The 16743-nt window shown below is 29.1% G+C and overlaps 1 protein-coding gene across 19 annotated transcripts in view; it reads right to left on the bottom strand.

Annotated features, from left to right (window-relative positions):
- LOC145289209 (talin-1-like) overlaps positions 1-16743 on the bottom strand; it is a 617531-nt gene that overhangs the window by 130930 nt on the left and 469858 nt on the right. For all 19 annotated transcript variants that reach the window (XM_080136391.1, XM_080136396.1, XM_080136401.1 and 16 more), the window contains 16 exons: positions 16539-16679; positions 14731-14888; positions 13813-13963; positions 11814-11915; positions 10309-10476; positions 10067-10168; positions 9397-9510; positions 8044-8154; positions 6738-6869; positions 5558-5686; positions 4913-5026; positions 4523-4636; positions 3002-3136; positions 2449-2577; positions 1452-1535; positions 31-258 (listed from right to left, as the gene is read on the bottom strand). In XM_080136391.1, coding sequence (XP_079992517.1) covers positions 31-258; positions 1452-1535; positions 2449-2577; positions 3002-3136; positions 4523-4636; positions 4913-5026; positions 5558-5686; positions 6738-6869; positions 8044-8154; positions 9397-9510; positions 10067-10168; positions 10309-10476; positions 11814-11915; positions 13813-13963; positions 14731-14888; positions 16539-16679 — 2112 coding nt within the window. The remainder of the gene's footprint in view (positions 1-30; positions 259-1451; positions 1536-2448; positions 2578-3001; positions 3137-4522; positions 4637-4912; positions 5027-5557; positions 5687-6737; positions 6870-8043; positions 8155-9396; positions 9511-10066; positions 10169-10308; positions 10477-11813; positions 11916-13812; positions 13964-14730; positions 14889-16538; positions 16680-16743) is intronic.

Raw genomic sequence — 16743 nt, 5'->3', positions numbered from 1 at the left:
AGAGAGAGAGAGAGCACATTTTCCTCTTACCTGGGCTAATCGTTGATTTGCTTCTGGATTCTTGGGTGTGTTCACAGCTTGTTTTGCTTCATCTAAAAGTTGTCTAGATTTCTCGATGATGTCCCTAGCATTATTGATGATAAGCTCTTGAAGATTCTTATCATCAGTCGTAGCTGCGACAGCACGTACAGAACTAACAAACTTTCTAAGGGCGTGAGTTGTATCCCTTGCAGCAAGACTTGTATCATCCTCATTGCCCTAGGAACAAAAAACAAAAACCAATGAAAAGTTTAATCAAACAATGAAACCTACCAAAGTTGTGACTCAATAGTTGCAAAAACCTTCAGCAAAATGTGCCATTTGTTTGGTTATTTTGAAAAGATTTTTCATAGCAATCTGAAATATTTTTTCTTAACATGATGCATTTAACAATTTCGGAACAAATAAACCATATTTTATGATTAACAAAAATATTTCTTTACAAAATTCTACTTTAATATTTGATTCTGTGCTACATTTGATATTGGAAATTTTACTATCGACTTCAGAGATTCCTAACAATTTTTTTTTTGTCATAAATATCTCAACTTATGGATCTCTTTAAAATAAAAATAAAATCTAATTTTTTGGATTTTCTTACTATAATATAGATTCTGTGTATGTTTGTTATGAAAAAAGTCAAAATATCTCAAGGCAACAATAATACAACTAAAAATTATATATTCCTGCGTAGTTAAAAACTTATTTTACAGCATATCAACCTCCAATGCCAGATCCTTTATTCAATAGAAAGCCTGTTTTTTTTTTTCAAGGTACTTTTTTTTAGAGGAAAGGTTTATACAAGCATATGCACGTTAGAACAATTGATGTCACATATTCTGAATATAATTAACAATTAGTTTATTGATAACTAAATCATAATTAAATACTAGATTTGATTTTACTTTCAAAGAAAATAACTATTATCAATTTATATCAACAAAATTTTCCATATGTCTGCATTTCTCATATCTTGTACGAGTTTGATAATTACACATTTTATTAAATTTTTACTTTTTAGTGCTAATCAAATATTTAATGAAATGAAAAAGCATAAAATTGAATGAAATTTTAACAATGATTACAAAATTACATCCACCATAATGCACTTTAGCTTTTTGTAAAAAAAAACTTTATAGTTAAGGCAAAAAAGAAAAATGTTACTGGCTTTAAAATTCTTAAATCCTGATGCATTAAAAGATTATAAGTTTGCCAAACTATTCACATGTAATAATTTTATAGAGATTAAAACAACATTAACTTAAAAAAAATTATTATAGTTTGTGGTTCAATTAATAATTTAATAACCAAACAATAGAATAAATTTAATTTTAAAAATTCTATTTGGTAACAAAATAGTGAAACATCTTTGGTTGGCACAGCTAGGATTTCAATTAATTAATCGTAGTTACCTGCACGGTTGCAGTCAAAAGTTGTGCCATAGAGGAACCGACAGTCTTGGAAGTGGAACCAAGTTGGGCGGCCGATGATTCCGCCTAGAAAGAAAATTGGATAAAAGTCATAAATGGAGAAAAAAAAAAGATAAAAAACAAGGTAATAATATTAAATAATATCTAAGTGTAATATTCGTCATAAATATCCAAATACAAATTTGGAGTGGAATTAAGGGATTATATTCTTTTATAGATTATAAAAATAAAAGATAATACAATCATCTTCATATAAATAAAGTATAGTTTGTATATGAATTGAATTTGCACTTTTTCTGATTAAAAATTTGAATAACAAAATTCAATTTCATCATTCACAAGGTTGCAGATGTCATCTTCGCCATTCTTCCAGTGCATCTTGTTGAAACTCGAAAACCCATAAAGAACTTTTAATGGGTGCCATGTCTTACCTTTATATGATAAACATACCTATGCATTGTATCATGAAACTTAAAATTAGTTTAAATATTCTCAATTCGCATGAATTTTAAAACAAAAAACATTTTTCTAACAGAAAATACAAACATAATTAACATGTTCTCATTTTAGCATCTATCACTTGTATATTTTGATTATACAAATGAAACTTATTTATGATATGGATTTAAAATAATTTTGAAAATAAAAAAAAATATTTCTTCATTTTCTTCAATTTCTCTTCATTTAAAATATGCCTGCTTCAAATAAAAAATGAAATAATACCGATAATGTAAATGATATTATTTAAAGTCAAAACTTAAAAAAAAAAAAATGGACAAAATTGTGCAAATTCATGAAAACTCATTATACAAAAGTAGCTTAATATGAATAAAACAGTAAAAGCTAATCCATCTTGCTCTTCAACTTTCAAATAACATCTTAACAAGTTTGTTACTGAAATTAAAAAAAACAAAAAACAAAAAAAAAAAAACAATGAAGAAAAGAATATTTATTGAAAAAAAAACCCCAAAAAACTTACTGTCTCTCCAGGAAGTGGAACTAATTTTCCATCTCTGGCAGTTGTCAGAGTTTCCTCGAGTTCTTTATCCAGTTGGTTCAGCTCTTCTAAAGCGCTGTCTATCTCCAAAGCACGACACATATCAGTAGCCTGTAAGAAATCATAAAAAAAATATATTTTGGTGGGATGAAGAAAAAAAAAGCAGCTTTTGTTTATTATTTCAATAAGGAATATCATATGTAATTTTAAACACTAGTGATTGGGATAAGTATGAATCTAAGATAATCTTTGGAAAAAATAAAAATTAGTAAATCTTTTCACAAAAAATCATGAAACTATTATAGAAGCTAATAAGGAGCAAGAATATCACAGGAAAGAATTTAAAAAACTGAAAATATTCCAATTATTATTATTATTTAAATTTTTTTTTTTTTTTTTTTTACTTACAATGCAAAGACAAGAAAATCACATGATACAGAAAGAAATATGAGGTTCGGATTAGGAGTCTTAGTAGTAAAAATTTTATATTACAATCAAGTAAAGAAAAGAATGGATTACAAAGATGGTTGCTGACCTTTCCAGTACACGATCTGAGCTCAGCCAATGCAGATGACATCGTCTTGACACAGTTGGCGAGATTAAGAGCAGCTGCGGGATCAGTGACCGTCGGTAAAGCGGCATTAGCAGCATCTATCAATTTTGTACTAGGCTACAAAAGCAAAAGGAGAAAACAAAGCAAATATATTTAAATATTTAAGATGTTAAAATGTTATTTCATTCAAAAATGTTGGCATCTTTCCTAAAAGAGCTGGCCCACCGATGAAACACTCATTTAATTACAATTCTAACTTTGTTATATTAACAATTATAATTTTTGAGATGAGGATTGATAATTCATATTATTAGTTTATTCTGCCTACTAGTCTTATCCTGAACTATTTTCACAATGTAATGTAATCAATGTAACGTATAACCAATATAGCAATAATATGTAGCAATCTATTGTGATAAGTAAGAAGATTGTACATCTAAAAAAGAAAAAATTGGTTGAAGGCTCTTAAAATTCATATTAGAATTGTCCACAAAAACCCGTAGTGGATAAAGTAATTGGTAAAATTCAGTTGTAAGTTACACTTTTCAAGAGGTTAAAGGTTCAATCCTATGTGTGAGCGACATTTAAAATACAGTTGTGAATTATTTAGGACTCATGACTGATGGAAAGAGAGGATGCTATCCTTGTGGATTAAATAATGGGTTTTGTTTGAAAGTGTATGCAAATTTTCGAGTTGACAGAAAGATTCCCAAGCTTAACAAGGTACACCTAGAGATGCCTGGTTTCTAAATCAACTAAATTTGATTGATGCCTCTGGTCAGTCTCAAGAGGCAATGGCTGCGTGTGTATTTGTGAGGTAAGGGTTGTGCAATCTGCAAACACACCTCCCCTGAATCGGTGCTGCTTGGGTTCAGTGGCAAGGAGAATACAGGGCAACTGGAAACAATGCTGAGATAAGCAGAGAGCACATACAGCATCTGGAAGTCCCAAATGGTCACCCATTTTAGTACTGACCAGGTTAAACATTGCTTAATTTCTGTGATCTGATGGGAACCGGTGTGTCAACGTGATTATGCCATATATCGACTAAATCATTTGAGCTGAGAATAGCAATCTGAATAATTCACACAAATTAACAATTATTATTCCAATTTTTAGTGAAAAATAAAGTTTTCTTATTTAAGATTTTCAAATGTTTTTTTCTATCTTTTGAAATGAAATAATTTCAATCTTTCTTGGCAAGTAATTGACAAGAATAGATAATTCTGCACATAAATAAGAAAAATGTTGTCCGTGTCATCATTTATATAAATCTCGTCCAATGATGGGATTTTTTTTAACTTATTTCAATGATTATTTGTATGTGTTGAGTTTTCTTACATACTCAACTACATAAAGTGATTATCTTGCCATTTATTTCTTTTAATTTATGAATACTGGAAAATGCAAGCAAAATTCAGACAAATTGTACATATATATCAGTGGATTTTATAAATTTCAAAGAAAGAGAGAAAAACAAAATATTTGAAGTGTTTTTCATACCTGAATAAAATTATGGCAAGCATTAATAAGATTCAGTTGATAACCAGGATTATCTGGATTTTGATTTGTTCCCTTCACACCTTGCACGACAGAAGGGATTTGCTCAGAAACAGCCTGAAAAATTAAGTAAAAGATGGGATTTGAGAGAAAAAAAAGCAAAAGTACAAGTTCATTTACACACACACACACATATATATATATATACACACATATATATATACATTTATATATATATATATATATATATATATATATATGAGAAAGACACACACAAATGAATGAAAGTGTTTGATTTTTAAACAATGTTGTATAGTTAAGGTGAATATTAACCAATACGTAAATGTAATGTGACTGTGTGAGAGGTGAAAAAAAAGAAAAAATCTGGCTTACCCTACATTTAAACATCAAATTTTGCTGTGTAGTAGAATTAGAATTTGTTTTTCCTGCGGTATTAGATGAATTAATTAACTGCATGGCTGCAGAACTGGCCTGCTTTGCAGCCGACTAAAAGGCAAAAAAAGAAACGAATTAAATAATGTTCAGAAACAGGAAAAGAAGGTGCAATAAGTAATTTATAATCCAATGATGCATTTTTTCTTTTAAAAAATTAATTTTTTTGATTTTAACTTGTGAAAATAAAAAAGTCACGAAGTAAAATTTTAAAAACAAACAAGTTTTATGGTACACATCACCCAAAATGTAATTTTATTGAATGTAAAAAAAATAAAATTTAAAAAAAAACTAAAACAATTAGGTTTTATTTCAATATAAAAAAAAGTTTAGAAAAAATATTAAATAAATACAAGATAGATAACGATAAAAAACAAAAAAAAAAAACACTGATATCATATAAAACATGAATAGATTTGCAAGTTTTACGTCCTTATTTTTAAATTAATTTAGTGAATCTAAGGGAAAGAACTCGATCTTCAGTCTTCTTGATTGACGTTCTTAAAAGAAATTTGAGTTATTTCCCTTGAAAAACAAGATTTCCACCACCACCATTCCCATCAAAACAAAAACGAACCATCTCACCTCCAATCTGTTGATAAGTTTTTTCTTCAATGCATTGCTGGCAGCAGCATTGGTGGCAGAGCGTAACTCTTCGGCAGCCACACGGAGTACGCCTTGTTGGTTAGAGTCATTTGGATTGGAAGCACAGCCCTGTGTGTAAAAAAGAGCAACGTTAAAATTTTTTTTAATTATAACAGACAGATATGAAGGTAATTTTGCATTTAGAGCTTTTAGTTAGAATAACACAATTAAAAAAATGGCTTGAAAGCATTCAAAAAAGGATATTTTCTATTCTCAATAAATTTGTTGCTGTTGTTAATTATATTGCTTGAATATCTGCATTTATTTTTATTTAATATATAGTTTATTTATTTCATCTTTTTTTGTATGTGCATTCAAAAACTATTTTGAAAAAGCAAATGGTGAAGAATTGTCTCAAGATTTTAATAAGAAAAGCTTGTGTCTGGTATAACGTGAAATAAGTTTTTCTTTACTTAAAACACAAAACACATAGCATCAGGTTATTTGCCTACAAAAAAAAAAAAAAAAAAAAAGAAAAAGAAAAAAGGGGGGGGAGATAAAATTTTCATTTTTTAAGGCAAGCAACATGGATTGCTTGGTTAGCCAACTATAATAAAAATCTCGGGAAATTTTCAATAGACACCATATTTTTGACATTTCACACAGTGAGTTAATCTATTGAAAAATAATGTCAGACCAAAAAGTATCTATTGTGGATTGGTTTTCTGGCTTTTGGACTAAGGACAAGCAACTTCTTTGACCCTTCATATTATAGATGTTTTTTCTGTTCATCAGCTAATTTTAAAGCAATCAAAATGTTAAGAACTTTTAGCATTTCTTTGTTATTGCTGACATTTCATCTTTGATTAAAAAAAAAAAAATTAAATTATTATTACTGGTTGACTATATTTTCTTGCATTGTCATTAGTGACTGTTTTTCCCCATCTCTGCACATTTGCTAAAATCATTAAGGGACTCTTTAGCATTACTAACAAATAGTTTCTCTTTAATTAAAAAAGTACAGATAGTACTTTTATATATATAAAAAAAAGACTGAAGAAATTGAGAATGTAAGAACTTGGAGATTTGTTCCTTAAAAAAATATTTAAGTACTTCAACTAACACAATCAAAATAAAATTAAAAAAATTGGAAATTAAATTAAAAAATGTGGTTATTTACCTTAGCTGCTTCCACCATTCTGGCAGTAGCATCGGCTAATTGCTTAGCTGCAGCCAGAAGTCTCTTTTGCATGTCCATATCTTTATAAGTTTTTGCTTGCATTTGAATGGCGCATACAAGTTGTGAGGTGGCCTAAAAAAAGATACAAGACATTTAAAGAAGAGAAAAAAATTGCCAATCTATGGTCATTCAAAACAGAATAATTTTGGTTCTTCTGGGGAGCAAATGCATAACAGGTGGCTGGCCTGCAGTCTGCATAATGCCTTGCATACCATAACGAGTAAGTTCCATCAAACTGAAGATCTATGAGCATTTTTCCAGCAAAAAACTCACTTCTTTGAAAAGTATTCGGAACTCATTTAGATGGCTGTGTCAAGTTGGTCTATCATTTTCAGCACTCGGTGGAGAGGATAGCTGTAAGATCATACATTTGATAGAACTCTGTACATACTTTTGAGAAAATGCCAAAGTAGCCATAAACTTCCCCAGCACCAGTTTCAGCATCTAACCCCTCAACTCTCCTGATTGCAACCCCATACACTATTATGTGTGGAATGTAGTTGAGAAAGACACCATCTGCAATACCGATACTGCAAGACTGATGCAACACATAGTGGAAGAACAATGACATCAGGAACTTTGGCTCCTGCCAGTGGATTAGTCTAATACTCGGGCATATTAGAGCTGCAGCTTGACTAAAGAGGCTCTAGTGAAATCAAAATACATCTCCATCAGAATGTGGTGGCTTCTAGTGACTTTTACTAATTGTCTGTGGACAATCTGTTAACCTGAGTGTCTGAGGTCCTCTGAAATCTTTCAGGAACAAATATGAGGACCTCAATCAAAAATAGATTATACGAGCATCTTTATGTTTGGCGCTGCATTCAAGTCCAATTTGCTCAACATCACCTGTACCATCTGTAACACTAAGAGTGAACTGATTGCCAACATCACCCTAGTGTCCTGGTATCTCCCAAACAACACTGAAGACTGTGTGCTCTAGGTTCAAGTCTTACATATTGTAGTGGTAGATCAGGGTGGCGACTGAGCGAGTCGTATTTGCCCAAAGATTTTATAAGAGATACACTATGAATTTTGAGAATAGATTAATTATTAACCAAGATATGTTTTCTTTCCTTTACAAAAAGTGTCAAAATTATCACAAACATCTTGTAATAAATGATACTTTACGATTTCAGTCATGTACATATTCATCCTAGAAAACCTATTTCATCCGTAAGAAATGTACATAAAAAAAATGATTAAATAGAAAGCAAATTTAAAAAACTGGCAATTGTTAACTTACTTGTCCCAACATTTTGGCTTGCTTCACCATTTCATGAGCATCACCGACACTACCGAAGAGACGATCTGTTGCTGTTAAGATTGTATCAACAGCTTGTTCATTCTGACCACCCTGCAATAAGAAAAAAATATGCATCATCGAGTGAATTGATATTCAATTTAATAAATAGTTTAGGTTAGATACCAATGGCTGGTGTCAAAGGATGTAAAAGGTAAATTAGGAATACACAAAAAGATGGGTTATGCAGCATGTGTAATGATATAGATTTTAATGTGATGCTAATACAAAAATCTATAAAATCTAGAGATTTATTAAAACTCTTGCTGTTTGACCAGTCACAACAAAAAATACATGATTTCAAGAACAAAAAACATTTTATAATTCAGAAAAAAATGTTTACAAAATAAAATTAAAAATATTTTTATAAATATTCAATTACTATTACTGCTACAATAATAAAATTTAACATTTCAAAGTTGATATTATGTATGCTCAAAAAGAGACCATTTTTTTCTGGCATTATTCTTAATTTGTATTATTTCTGAAATAACGATTGTCTTGCTTATGAAAACTCATATGTCAGACAAAAAAAAAAAAAGAAGACAACTTCAATGCAATTTCTTTGGGAAAACTTTAAAATATTTTATAAATGATATAAACTAGTAGGTAAGACTTGATGTTAGTCGAGATTGAATAAAAACATGTATCTTTTACACACAATCCATAACACACATTTAGCAATTTTAATTCTTTTTCTTTTTAACATTTTATAACATTCAATTTTTTGTGGAGAGGAGTAATTAAAGAGACGTTAATTGAAATAAATTTTGGTAAATTTAAAATTTTTATTCCTTCATAGACAGAACTTCCTAAACAAATATATTCTGAAAGCTTAGTAACCAGGGAAAATAAACAAATAAATTTTGATCAAAGGGGGTACAATGTTTGTATTTGCAGGAAATAGATTTTACTTTATCACATGAAAATCGTAAAAATAAAAATAAAAATTGTAAGGGCTCAGAAATATACAGATTTTTTTAGAAATACCAAATGTGCATTGAGAGGGGGCGTAAACACTATAAATTTACCAACATTTCAATTAAAACCACTTTATGGAGACCCACTCCCAAATTATCGACTATGTAAAAAAATATTAAAAAAGTAATATAATGCTATGCAAAAGAACATAATTCTTTAATCTTCATCTGAAAACATCAGGATTTCCTGTTAGTAAGTACTTTTTATTGAAATATTAATTGCAGAGAGGGGAGGAAGAAAAGAAGGGTGGTGGTGGTAGTAGAATAACTTTAGAATGAAAACACTGACATATCTGAGAAATAAAGCAGATGTTACCTCGCCAGCTGAAGAACCAATTTTGACATGTTGAAGAAGATTATTTAACGCCTTTGTAACAGCCGTAGCTGCTGCACCCAAATCAGAAAGGAGCTGGTCATCTTTGCAGGCATGCTGTAAAACAAAAGTGAAAAACAAACTTGATTTTTATACAAATAGAAATTAGCACAAATTATTTGAGCATGTAAACATTTTGTAATCATTATGTATTAGTAAGTTTAAAGTATTTCTTTTTACATGTTCTGCATAGTTTAACTTATTTTCATTGTTGCAGTTTTTATGTTTTGCCATTTGTGAGCCTTGTTCAGGTGTGTTCTATTGGAAAAATGGCAACGATCAAAATGAGGAAACAGTTCCAAAACAAATACATTTACTGTATCATTTTTACGTTGAATACTTTTTTTGGCAGAATTATGTAGAAAATACTTTTTGAATACTTTTTTTATAAGAATTATGTAGAAAAAAAAAATGTTTCCTGCTTTCAAAAAATGTTAAAAACTACTAAAAAGTTTTTAACATTTTTCTCAATGTCAATTTCTTAAAAAAAAAAAACAAAAAAAAAAAAAAAAAAAGACAAATGACAGGATATATAAAAGTCAATTAGTTTTATACACTGTAAATGATATGAAAAAAAAAAAAAAGGTTATAAAAATGATTTCTCTAAACGAACCTTGGAAGCTTCTACAATTCCATCCACTGATGTAGCCACCTGTTTGGAGGCATCAAATAATTGCTCTCGGCAAGCTGGACTGCTAATAGTTGGAGCAACAACCTGGAAATAAAATAAGGAATCCAATATTATACCTTTCAAAAATATTGTAGTTTTAGTGCCTAAAACAAAAAATGTTGTTTTTAAAGCTTTTTGCATATAAAGAAAACAATTCATCATGTGAAAAAGGGATGCTGACTCACCTTCGTACATGCTACTAAATGCGAAGTGGCCAATGCGCATTGGGTAGCAGAATTGATCACCTTATTCTTGAGAGCTTGGTCTTCACACTTTCCAGATACGTCTTGGGCCCGCAGAACCAGAGCGGCTGTAGCATTAGCCACTGCTTTCGCCAGGGCCAAAAGCGTGTCCTGAAAAAAAATCAAATTAAGAACATTTAGATAACATTTCAAAATCAATTTAGTCATTCCATCAAAAATGAATCACAAATTTATATAATTTGACAATGTTTGACCATATAATATATTTCTTATATAAAAGTTTACATATATTTAATATTTGATCAAAGGAAGTATTTACTGGTATAGGATAAAAATTGCTTTAATAAAAAAAATGCAGACAAAACTTGTTTGAAATTACAGAATATCTGAAACAAATTCAGAATTCAACAAACAAGAATACAGAAAAAACTTTATGATGTATGTACAAATCATGGATCAGAAAAATCATAAATTGATCAAATAATATTTTTTTATATAGAAAATCACTTTTTTAATGATTTAAATCTCGGTTGTTTAAATTGAGTTGTTTCCCTTTATTAAAGACTGAAGCGACATACATCATGCTTGCTTCCTCATAAAATTTGATTTTCTTAGTTAAAAAAAACAAAAAAAAAACTTGATCAATATGGTTTTTGGAATATGACATTTCTGTTCCATGATGAGTATATATGTCATAATGATCCCCCCCCCCCTTTTTTTTTAGTATAGATTGACTTTTGGATATCCATCCTAAAATGATTTCATAATGAGACACACTTGGAACCTTTCAGAAGTGCAAAAAAATCTCCAAAAAAACAGGACACCAAACTCTCAATGTAATCAAATGAACATTGATATAATAAAGAAAATAAAGATTACACAACTGAAGTTATGAATTTGAAAAAAAAAAAGATAATTCCTACCAAATTTCAACTTTTTATGTTGCAGTTTAAATGTCTACGGATTTCAAACACACACACACACGCAGGAAAACAATTGACTTCATTTACTAAATAAAAAAACTGTCCCAAAAAGAAGGGACCAAGTGCATTACTTAAAGTCTCTGCTACAATATGTGACTTAGTCTAACTTTTACAGTGTATTATGGCATCAGGTCTAAATAATGAAAAATATTTACATTAAAAAAAAAAAAGAAAAAAAGGGTAATTTCTACCAAATGTTATCTTTTTATGTCCAGTAGTTTGGGTGTCCATAAACTTTAGGCATACACATGAACATTTAGTAAATTGGAATGGGGAGGGGGGGGGGGCAGGAGTAAAGGAAAATATTTTAGTCTATTTTCACTTAAAAGGAAAAAGATTTGCAGTCATTCAGACTAAGATTTCATTGGATGGATGCCAATTCATTTCAATGCTAATCATTTTATTTTTAAATTTAAATAATTACTAATAAAATTGGTAGATTTTAACAGTTTATTGCAGTTTCATTAGCAAATATGAACATGAATTACTAGAAAATGTAATTACCACGAATGACCGATCAAGCTCCCCTTCTTCACTGACACCTTTCAAGATGTCATTACTGGCCTCTCCAACTTTATGAGCAGCAGAAACAATATTCTGGTTTGGCTGCATGAAAAAAACAAAAGATAATAACCATTAACAGATTTTGATAAAACAAAACTACTGTAACATAATCCATGATTATAATAAATAGATAATAAACTGTCTAATGTCTAACCTAAAAAAGCCATAAAAGAAAACAATAAAAGTTATTTATTACAATCATTTTAGAACTTTCAGTTTTTGACCAATAGTTGATTTGCATTATTTAATCTATTATAAAACTAATTTTTTTTTATGAAAAAGAATTTATTTAAAATATTGATCTACTTTTGCAAGTTTTTCATTTATAAAGAGCATTTCTGAAATATATTGCTCATAATCATTTTCATGAGAAATTAATAACATTATTGCTGATGAAACAAATTAGCTAATCAAAATTTATTATGAGATATTTGAGGTTTAGCTAAATTACTCTAGTCTACATAACACTTAATTCAAACAATATTTAGTGAAAGATAGATGTACAACTGTATGTATATACAAGTAGATACAAGACAATACAGCATTTATTTCAAGTATTCAATGTATTTAATTTAAACAAAATTATATTGTTGGATTTTTGAGCCAGATCCAAATAAAACTTAAGCTGAAAAATCAAACTTTGCCAATTTTCATTTGTTATTGTTGTATCATGTTATTGACACACTTTTTTACAATTTATTTTTACAATTTCTTAGTCTGGACCAGACAATCTGATATGAAATTTAAAAAAAAAATAACCTAAAAATAAAAAATTAACTAAAGAGAGGATAACTCATTTTAAATTAAAGAATATAGTATGAGTTATCTATCTTAAATTTAAAAAGATGAAAGCAAATAAAATGAAACAGTAAAATGATTTTAAAGTCAGGTAGGTACAGTTTTTATACATATACATATAAATAAATATTAGACAATAGTAATAATTTGACTAATCCCGCAGCTCATTAAAGCCAGACAAGAAGTCCTAGACTTGAGTTTCGCCATATACATGCTTGTGTATACGAGATTGGATGAAACATCTAACAATTTATAAATCTTAATATAAACAGAACATTCCAATTTTTTATTCTTTAAGAACTTATCAAGTTAAACATTGATTTGATATGAACCATTATGGAAGATTTAACAATTAGAACATTTTGTTTTGCTTTTTAAATATTTCTGTATATACAATTGTATTAAATTAAGATGGGCATTCTATGTTCCATGTGATTTACAAAAACTTTCTTTTTAATGTTAAAAAGAATCTTGATTTTTGCTTCTTATATTTGAGTAGACTGTATGTATTTGTTTATAATTCTGTTGGAAAATAGCTAATGATAGTTGGAAAGTTGATAAAGTTAGAATATACTAAAAATTGAGAAAATCTGAGACAAAACTGAAAATTTTGGTTCTTATCCAAAATTCCTGCATATTAAAAAACAAAAAATCTGTATAATTTATGTACCCATCCAAAAATGAGAGTATCATATTCCAAAATTCATGTAAATTGATCAAGTAGAAAATCAAATTTTATAAGTAAGAGGAGCGACCATCTCACATCACGTTAAAAATAATCTCAAGAAACAAGGACAACAATTCAAACTTGAGATTTTTATTCGATTAAAAATTATTTTCTTTATAAAAATAAAACTACTTGATCAATTTACATAACTTTTGGAATATGATATCTTAGATCTCTCATGGGTAAGTACATCATACAAATTCTTTTGTTTTTGTTCTTTAATATAAAGGGAATTCTAGACAAAAACCAAATTTTTGCATATTTACATAAAGCCTGGCTTATGCAAATATGTTAGATTTTAAAGAATGATCAGAGATCAAATACAAAATTCAATGAAACAAATTTGAATGGATTCTGCCAAACTACACACACACACACACACACACCAACTCAAGTTGGTATAGCTATACTTACCGCTTTGCTTCCAGGTTGTGCAGCATTCAGAAGGTCTGAGAAGGCACCTGCCAAAATTTTGGCAGCTTCCATTAGTCTATTGCCAGTGTTTTCTCCTTGAAGAGCTGCCAACATTTTCACATCATGTGAGAATTCCCCAAGGTTTGAAGAACTAAAAATAGACAAAGGACAAAACGAATGACAATTTCTCCAAACTTCAACATAATACCATCTGAATGGAGAGAGGGGGGTGGGTGAAATAAAAGGAGTCAAATTTGACTCAAATAAGGTCTCTTAAATAGATGAAATAGTGGAAATATAGTAAAGAAATGTACTCTGAACATAAATATAATATATTCATAAATAATAAAAAGAAACAATTGAAACAGATGTCAAAATATGTACCATAACTTAAAAAACAATTCAACCATGGAGGAATTTATAATTTTATACTTTATCCATAGCAAATATCAAAACAAGTAGAAACTTGATGACAAAACATCACCAAGTCTAGAGTAGCAGCTGGAACAAGTTCAGCTGAACTTTTTGTTCTCCTTCGCTAGAATAAATGTTTACTGCTTTCAACAATTCAATCAGAATAACTTGAATATCAGTGAGCTCAGTTCTACAGGAGTGAAGAATTGATTTACAGATTATGGAATTGTGCATCACGAGTTCAAAATCACATCCAAGTTTTTGTGTTCAATTACTAAAACCTTGGAAAAGCCCACAAAACTCACTTCCTGCCAGTTATGAGTGAAATAGTCTGTGTTCAATTAATCATATAATACATGTTTTACAAAAGATGAACGGTGTTATACATTAAAGAACCTTAAATGGGTTGATATGCAGTAAAGCAACCAATCTACATTCTTGTACAAAGTATATTCAAGTGGAGGTGGTGGGAAATGTAAAGTAAAATAAAGCAGAACTGCTTACATGGTATGAATGGCAGCTCCAACTGCAGTCATATCTTGCTCTTCTTGGACATTGGTCAACGTCACAAGTTGGGCAGTGGCTGCGTTCATAGCAGACAACTGGGCGGACACTTTCTGCTTAGATAAATCAAACTCATTTTCTGCCCACTTCTTGGAAGCCTAGAAAAAAAAATTATTGAAATTCAGGATTACATAAGAAAAAAAGATTTACTTGATAAAAGTCAATAAACATCAATTTCCAAACATTTATCATTGAGAAATTTATTTTATCAATTCTCATCAAAAGATTATCTTTTAATCAACTAAATGTAAAAAAATAAAAAGTTTTAAGTTAATGCAAAGAATTGCTGTTGATAAAATGTCATAAGAATAAAGGAAAAACAGAAGAGTATTATGTTGTCTTGGAATATCAAAAAGTTTAACACATAGAAACTCAAAGAAACAGAAAGTGTACATAATTCAAAATTAACAAAACACTCAATTTTCATGATGGCTTGTTAGTATATCTTCTATACAATGGTGAATCAAGAACAATCTGGTTAAATAGACAAATGTTATATTAGGAGCTAAAAAAAAAAAAAAAAAAGATAAAATTTAAAAAATACTTCAAAGTTAAAATCCAAGTATGAATCATTGTTAAATTCTGAGTCTGAAAATAGCAATTTTTCTCCCTTTGAAAGAAATATTGTTTACAAAATGTGATAACTAAAGTCCAGCAGGTAAGCTAACAAACAAGAGTTTCACCTCATTAATATTGTTTACATTTTAAATCTAATTCATGTCCGACATAATTCAAGATATCAGTTTCCCTTTATGGTCTTACACCTAAAAACGAAAGATTTGTTTTGTTTCAAAACAGTATGAAAATTATTTAATTTAAGACACAAAGACTATATATATATTTTTTTTTTATTTAAGAAATATTGTTTGTTTTATATATTGTTAATTATTTGTTCACTTAGAATTATTTTGCCTTTTATATATAATATTGATTGCTAATAATTTGGAAAATTGTTTTTATTTTACAATATTAAAAAAAAATATTACTTCATCAGCGCTAAAGTATCAAAGCAAGCATTTGTTTGTGTGCCTCTATAAATTCTTTTTGTTTAATAAAGCATCATTTACAGTTTCTAAGCATCATTTACAGTTTCTATTTGCATTGCAAGGAAGAGCCAAGTTTAGTATTTATCTTCCCATATATATTATGCTATTTCTGCATTTTTCACATTTCATTGTCATGTGATTATTATTTGAGCAATTGTAATTATTTTCTCCAACTCATACATATATATATATAAAATATATATGTTGATATTATTTACTGTTGCTTTGTACATGAAATTAACTGTTAAACATTTATTCATTAATGGGCATTTTTTTTACAATTGCATAACTTAGTTATTGATATCAATAGCATTGGTACTACTACTGCTATCATTATTTTTCATTACTTTGTGCATATTTATTATTGATTTCATGTTATCCATGCAACAAGAAGTAATTCTAATGCTATTTCTAAAATTGATTCTTTCAAATAGTGCTGTAGGGAAATGATTATATTTTGCAAGTTGAATCAAGTTATGTTTCATTCGTTATTCTTTTAACTTTAGTTATTATCCTTATCAAATGTTATTCTATCATCATGGCTGCTATTTAAAAAGAATTTAACGTCTTTTGTGTTGGCTCAATATATTCATATTGCGAGAACTAGTGGCAAGTCCATAGTCTATTGAACTAGCAATCTGACATTATATATCAATGCTTAAATTGTATTTAATGAGAAAGAATGAATTAAAACCAACTCACAGCATCTGAGCCAAGTTCAGGTAATTCTGCTTGCTTATCCAGTTCCATTTTAGCCGCATCAATGTTACTCAGACCTTCTTGAATGGTTGTAAGCAGAGCTCGTTGAGCTTTACTCAACACGACCTCATGAACGGTCTGAGTCTGAAAAGAAAAACAGTCTCCATTTAAAATGATACATTGCACTACATTAAAGGATTAAAAATGG

Source organism: Euprymna scolopes, chromosome 2, assembly GCF_053919585.1.
Source record: "Euprymna scolopes isolate OS-2025 chromosome 2, ASM5391958v1, whole genome shotgun sequence".
Classification (NCBI taxonomy): domain Eukaryota; kingdom Metazoa; phylum Mollusca; class Cephalopoda; order Sepiida; family Sepiolidae; genus Euprymna; species Euprymna scolopes.
This window is presented reverse-complemented; position numbering and strand designations above follow the sequence as displayed.